The following is a 7,250-nucleotide window of genomic DNA, read 5'->3' as shown; positions in this document are numbered from 1 at the left end:
GTCGCTTGTGACGTAAGCGAAGTCATCTAACGGTGTTTGTGTATTCTGTCAATGCATTTGAAGGCGTATTAAACCGATGTATTTTGTGTTCTTTGAACAATTAAAATAATTTAAACTAGTGAGTGTTAATTGTATTTCTGTAAAAACAACTTGGACAACACAGTATTTTTAAGCTTTAACAAATACTTTAAAATTGTACGTGCTTGAGTGGCGAGAACTGAGGAAAACAGTATTTTTAACCTTAAACAAAGACTTAAAAGTTTTGGGTTCGTGCTGCTTGTTAGCGGTGTTATTAGTTTGGAGGTAAGCTCAATAAATTAGACATAATAATATAGGTAAAGGTAAGAAATACGTTTCTTTTACCTATTTCAGTGGGATAAGTTACATCAAAAAATAGTTAGGCATGCCTGGAACGAGATGTGCCATGTATGGGTGCAATAACAACTATTTTGATGAAAAAGCAAGTTCTCAAAGATGTAGTTTTCATCGCTTTCCCAAAGGGAAAGATCTAGTATCCCGAACTATTCGGAATGAGTGGATAGTTCGATGTAGAAGAGAGGACAAAGTTAATCCATATACAAGCTATGTCTGCTCAGTTCATTTTACTGAAAATGATTATGAAAGAGACTTACAAAATGAGTTATTAGGTTTTTTTTGTCTTTAGTAACACATTGAATTCACTACAAAATTTAAATTTTAGGTTTACCTTTAAAAAAGATTTTAAAAAGAACTGCTGTTCCCACCCTATTTTTATTTAACCAGAAGCCACCAACAGAAGCAGGATTATGTAGATCAAAACGACCTAATTCCAAAAATGCCAAAAAAGAAGCGCAGCAGGTATTGTCTGAGCTTTTAGCAGCAACATCAAATGCCACAAGTGAAATACGAGAGAAAAATCCATCTCCAGAACCCATGCCAGGACCCAACTCTGAACCCCGACTAATAAATTGTAAAGCTAAGTAAGTATATGAATTTCTTGGATAGTTTTAATAATTTAACCAAAAAAATATTCTTTGCTAGGAGCTAGTTCTATTAAAACTAAAGGTCTTTTTATCAAAAGTAATAAAAAAAAATAAAATTCTTAATGACCAACTAAAATATTTCAAAACTAAATATTACAAATCCCCAAAATCTAAAACAACTGAAGAAATAGCACCCATGACACTATTAAAGATGGTACTTTCCCAGAATCAAATCGATTTATTGTAAAAAAAAGAAGCGAGTAAACTGGACTGGAGACAAAATAGGTGTAGCATTTACGTTAAGATATTACAGTAAGAAATCTTACCTTTATTTAAGAAGTGAATTACATTATCCATGTCTTCCTTAAGAAGACGGGCTTCAGAACTTAATTTAAGTCAAGGAATATTATCAGATGTTTTGCTAATGCTTAAGCTAGCAGCTGAATCATTTTCTACTTTTGAAAGAACAGTTGTTTTACAGTATGATGAGGTTAAAGTGAAGGCTCTGGAAGAATATGATGTCGCTCAAGATGAAATTTTAGGTCCTTATAACAATGTGCAAGTTGTTATGGCTCAAGGCCTATTTTCAAACTGGAAGCAACCTATTTTTATTGCTTTTGACCAAAAAATAACCAAAGAAATTTTGTTCAACATTATCATTGAACTTCACAAAATATCATTTAATGTGGTGGCTTGTGTAAGTGATTGTGGTGCAAGTAATGTGGGACTATGGAAAGTATTAGGCATCAATATAAATAACACTTCATTTAAGCATCCCATTTCTAATAATAACATATATGTTTGCTGACATTTATTAAAATTATTGCATAACTGGCTTTTAGATAGAGGATTTATGCTAAAGGACAATTTAATTTTAAATAAAAATCCTCTTCAGGCTCTGGACTCCTTAACCGATAGTGAAGTCAATGCTTGTTGAAAAAAAAAACCAAAAGCATTTAGATGTTGAAAAAGCAAATTGTCAAAATGTGCTACTTGCTGCGCAACTTCTCTCTAATAATGTTTCTACTGCTCGTTTACATAACCTGGGAGAAGATAAGAAAATGACAGTGGATTTGGGAAACTTCATAGATGATGTTAATTTATGGTTCAATATTTTTAATAGCTATGTTCCAAACGGGAGTGTCCCGGCAAAAAATGCCTATAGAATAGATTGGAAAAATCAAAATGACCACTTAAAAAAAATGTACGAATTAATTTATAATATGAGAGTTGTTGGAAAAAACACCCTAATGACTTTTCAAAAAGGCATATTAATGTCAATTATTTCTTTACAAAATTTGTTTGAAAACATGAAGTCCACTTTAGATATTTAAATATATTTGTACTCATGATCAGGATAGTTTGGCGAACTTTTTTTTCTCAAATAAGAAGCAGAGGGGGTCCAGATGAAACCCAACACCTCATGGGGGCATTTACAAAATTCGTATGATTCTATTAGGAAAAATCCTGGTATTTTAGGTTCTAAAGTAAATACAAAAGAGCGAGTTTTAGACAATTGCATTATTTGTACCAAAGTGTTAGACATTAAAGACACGCCTGTTTACAATTTACATAATGAATCCTAAAGCAGCTCATCATTTTCATCAGTTTCCCCAAGTGGATCTAAGGATCCATCTGATTTTAATTAAGGAAACTACTGAAGATGCTTTCGAGAATACATTGCGGGTTACTTAGTTAAAAAACAAAACATATCCCCAATTTAGGAGATTATACTTATAAAATTACCACAGATCATCATTACAGCATACCCTCTTGGGTACAACAGTTATCATATGGGGGCCTTATAAAGCCTTCTGATCATTTTCTGAAAAAAAAAATAAAAAATGGAACTTTTATTTTGAATCCCATCATGGTGATTCGTTTCCAAAAGGACAAGGGGTGGTAAAAAACTTAGCAAAAAAATATTTAAAACCGAAGAAGAATTACCATTTAGTTTAGAGATTTTTGTAAGCTGAGAACGCTAATTCCTATGAACTTCAGAAATATTTTTTGTTTTTTAATATGTTCTTTAATATATCCAAAAATAGGGATTTCTAGTTTATAAGTATTTGTTGATTTTTGTATATTTAAAATGGTAGAATGCCGTAAAACACAAAGTTTTAGAAGTAAATCGTTTTGTTCGCTAGTTTTATGTATTTATGTGTAATATGTGTATTTCAAGATAATACATTAAGCCAAACTTGATTGCAATGGTATTATTTTAACCCTACCCTACGCTACTTCCCAATAATTATTAAATAAGTACTAAAACGATTTAATGTTGACATTAAATGAAAATAACGAGTGATCATCCAAACAAAATGCTATACTAGCTACTAAAAATACTCAAAGTCCATCAAAACTTGGGCCAGTTTCAGATTATTTCCATGCATTTACATAGTAAACGCCCCAATACAGGACTTCACTACGTCACAGCCAGCGAGAGTTTTCGCATTGCACTTGTGGACAGATCTGGCGAATTAGGCGATCCTATTAGGTTTAGGATTCTTGGGAAAAATGACTTTGACCGAGCAAAGAACCACCCACTTCTTGTAACCGCGTTTATTTGTGGGCATACGCAGAGACTAAGGACACTCGACGAAAGTCGACTTTTACCTGCCCTGCCAAACGGAAATGTTACACATAATTTAATTGAAAGACGCTGTCATTCGAGATTCTTGTTTCGACATTGTTGAGTGACTATATTAAGGCAAGTTTTTTATTTGGTAACATGTGTTTTTAAAGAGCAGTAATGTTATTATGAGAAGCTATTTATGGTTGCTTTACATCATGTAGCAGCACATCTTCGTTATTATTGTTTAATTTTTTGAGATTTTATAAACGTAGAGTGACAATGCTGTTTTGTTTGCAACTGTATATTATGTAAAGATGTTATTTTTACCCAAAAATTGTTGTTTAAGATGTGGGTGGTTTGGTATTAATGTTATTTTCAAATAAGAATGAAAACTACTTGCGGTTTCTATAATCAGGCACTATTAATTAGATCGACAAGATATTTTTGGAATTGTAAAAAATAGTTGTTTGTTTATTTCCTGGTGCGGTCCTGGTTTGTTATATTTGTCAACCAAAATTCATTTTTTTTCTTTTTAATGATAAGCTCAAAAGTACTCAGGTCAACCTGCAAGCTTCTTAGGTTCTTCAGGAAATTGTAGGTTTTTCAGCTAGGTCCTCATTGCTCCTGGTTTCGTAATTCAGAAAGTCTATCGAGCTTCAATCATTGAAGTTGAACACGAGAATGCTAATCCTATTGTATTTAGTTGGGGCAAACACCAATAGATGGCGCGGTGGGTTGCCATATCGTGTTTAACGTTGGAACTAATTCGTTGATACAAGCATTAATAGATTGTCGGTGATGGTGCAACCTCTCAATAGACTTGAAACGAGCATCGATAGTTGGACGGATGGTAGCGTCATGCCTCGTTAGGCGCTGGAACTAATTAGTTAAACAATTGATCAATAGATGTCACGGTTATGTTGCCCGCGTAGGGTTATAACCTTTTCCTTATACTCAACGTCGATTGCGAGCGAGCTCTATGGATCGACAAAAAAACACTTTGTAAATATAAACAATTTATTCTATATAATAAATGTCGTAAACCACCAGCAAACTTCTTCATTGTTAGCAGTACCTCATGTTGATGTGTTCTGGGTCTCCAAAAAGTTATCTCTAAGCATAAACATAAAGGAAGTACACACATTTTATCCTAATTTCAAAAATAATTGATTGATTAAGTGATACAACTGTCATAAAAGCTGTGAAATTTAAAAAACGACAATCTCTTACATCATATAATACTAGATGGCCCAGAAAAAGTGCGTGAGTGGACTGTGGTAGATAATTTCGTTTTCTTTTCCAATGAGCAACTAACATAGGGTAATCGCACATTACAGATACCCTTCGAAGGTTTAATCATCTAACACAGATCGCAACTGTGGCATTACCTCCTACCTGAAATTTGAAACCGAGGATTTTGGTTACAAAACACGAAATTTTCGAGTTCTTTGCAATTGCTCTACCGTGAGAGCACGAAAAAATTGTAGAGGATATGAAAGGAAACAACTTCTTACAAACTTCACTGCTTATCCTCCCCGCATATGTAGAAAAAAAGCATAAAAATCTTTAAGCAGTCTATTTTTTTCGTCTTGCACGCACCGCCTAACCTCACTTTTACGCAGCGCCAGGCTCATTAGAAAGTCATCACATCCCTAAAGGAGCAAAACAACTTTTTTTAATGGAAAAGGATGGAAGTGTCAGATTACGAAGTGATCCAGGAAAGTTTATATAAATATTAAAATTTAAAAAATCATAAAAAATGAAATAAGCGACATTTATAGGGTTTTCAGGAAGCCCTTCTTTTAAGGGAAACCTTTCCCCTGATAAGACTTGATAAGAAGAACCTGAGTTTTTCCCCATTGGGCTTCTTGACGTAAATGCAATCCGTCCCTATGCCGCAGATATTCGCGGCAGTTTTGGGAGTGTCTTTACCCTCGATGAAAATGGACTGTCCTCTATGGAACCATCGCTTCTCGTACAACAGTTTACCGTCTTCGATGCGCGTCTCGATCAGATTTGTTTGCTTAAAAATACACCATTTGGCAACCCGAAAAAAAAAAAAAACATAAAACCTTCGTTACCTCAGTAAAAGGTTGCACCGATACCCCCTGCAAGCTGTGAGTGGGACTGCCCATAGAGCTCTCGCTCAGCTTTCGTGTGGGCACCGGCATTTTCTCTTTGATCTGCCTCAGATCGCTATCCGCATCCTTCTCATCCAAGAGGTACACAATCTGAGCGGTTGGCGCCTTCCTCCTCTTTTCTGGCAACGGAATGGGGTCGTTGGGTCGCCTCCTGAGTTTTCTAGTCATAGCGGGCTTAATCTAAACCAAAACATAACAAGAAAATTCCAACTTGGGAGTCTCACAATATTTACCTCCATGGAATCTCCGGTCAGCTCCATGGATAACCGTTCGGCTTCCACAGTCCTCTTTTTGTCTTCCAAGTCAGATATCAGAGTTTCCCGCAGGTCGATTTTCTTTTCTTCGAAATCTCTGGCGGCCGCCTTTATCTCCTGATTGTAATCTTTTTTCACCAAGTCTATCATGTATTCTCTGCAAATCAAACCAACTAACTTTGGATATAATATAGTGGAAGCCTAATATACTTGTAGATCTCGTTCATGCGCAGTCTTTCGTGGTATTGATATTCCAGCCTCTTCACCTTCTTGTTGTATTCGTAGTGTGTGCCGTCGCTAAGCTGTGCCAACTTCTTTTTTAAATTCGCTAGTTTGTCTTGGTACATTTGCTCTTTTATCTCCAAGTGCTCGTCTTGCCGACCTTAAATATAGAAGCAGTGAAAAAGTGAAAGGGACCCACAAAGATTACATTAAATTGAGTTGATATGTTAACTTACTTAAATGTGTTAAGTGCATGACAAACTATAACTCCCAACACTTTATTTAAAAAATATTACACTAGCTAGTTCAGAACCATTTTTAAAATATTTGTGCATATTTAAGAGATATTCATAAATAAAACACTAGGACAAGAAATAACTTTTACATACATAAAGTAAATATTAAAGATCACCAAAATAATCTGTCCAATAAGGTTTTAAAACAGGATAATGAATTACTTGATTATATTAAGGAATGTGAAAAGTCAAATAGCTTTAAATGAGAATGAGAGCAATATGGAATATTATTTACCCTTAATACCTTGAAAAATTATTAGTTTATTATGTATCATATAAACACAGTTTCTTTTGTATTTTCGCTAGCGAATAATATTAATAAAGATTATTATTATTATTAGTTACCATACCGTTATCTGTTTCGCTGGCGTCTTCAGTGTCTTCATCGCTCTCGTCTTGGTGTTCATATTTCTCTCTATCTTCGTCGTACTTGCTGTCCTCTTCAAAGTCATATTCTTGCTTGTAGGAATTCGACACGGGGGAGCCGAAAAGATCCATCGATGAAACGTTGTCCGGAATATTTCATATATTTAAGTCGTTTTTCAATCCAAACAAAACATAATCGCACATAACCTTACAAACCATCACAGGCCTCTAAACATGGCTGTTGTATTCTGTGAAACATTTCTTCTTCTTTTTCAATTTGCATGCATTGCCAGTAATTACTGCTTAATCGTCATTCCCGGGCCAACGATAAGAAGACTCCTCTAAATTGTGCTATGTTATCAGCCATGCCCACAGAAATTCTGAAACGCATAGTTGAATCGTACTATGTATTTATAGGTTAGGTGTCAATAAAT

At 34.6% G+C, this 7,250-nt stretch overlaps 2 protein-coding genes and 1 long non-coding RNA gene across 3 annotated transcripts in view; 1 reads left to right on the top strand and 2 right to left on the bottom strand.

Moving 5' to 3' along the window:
* Positions 1–53: 53 nt before the first annotated feature.
* On the top strand, positions 54–2,607 carry LOC132706052 (uncharacterized). Its single transcript, XR_009619545.1, has 3 exons — positions 54–303; positions 373–647; positions 701–2,607. It is a non-coding gene; the product is annotated as an uncharacterized LOC132706052 (long non-coding RNA).
* Positions 2,608–4,403: 1,796 nt separating this feature from the next.
* On the bottom strand, positions 4,404–7,084 carry LOC132705873 (sin3 histone deacetylase corepressor complex component SDS3). Its single transcript, XM_060676817.1, has 5 exons — positions 6,801–7,084; positions 6,143–6,314; positions 5,912–6,089; positions 5,619–5,858; positions 4,404–5,560 (listed from the first exon to the last, which is right to left on the bottom strand). Exons 1-5 carry the CDS (start codon positions 6,946–6,948, stop codon positions 5,324–5,326), a joined length of 975 nt encoding a protein of 324 aa, XP_060532800.1. The 5' UTR covers positions 6,949–7,084; the 3' UTR covers positions 4,404–5,323.
* The window catches only part of LOC132705872 (serine/threonine-protein kinase Tao), a 27,380-nt gene continuing 27,196 nt past the window's right edge, over positions 7,067–7,250 (bottom strand). The window contains exon 11 of the transcript XR_009619524.1: positions 7,067–7,196. The gene's annotated coding sequence lies outside the window, so the exon portion shown is untranslated. The remainder of the gene's footprint in view (positions 7,197–7,250) is intronic.

This window comes from Cylas formicarius, unplaced genomic scaffold (assembly GCF_029955315.1).
Source record: "Cylas formicarius isolate icCylForm1 unplaced genomic scaffold, icCylForm1.1 PGA_scaffold_8__14_contigs__length_24414737, whole genome shotgun sequence".
In the NCBI taxonomy this organism is placed as follows: domain Eukaryota; kingdom Metazoa; phylum Arthropoda; class Insecta; order Coleoptera; family Brentidae; genus Cylas; species Cylas formicarius.
Note: the sequence above shows the minus strand (reverse complement) of the source record. Positions and strands in the feature narration are given on the sequence as shown.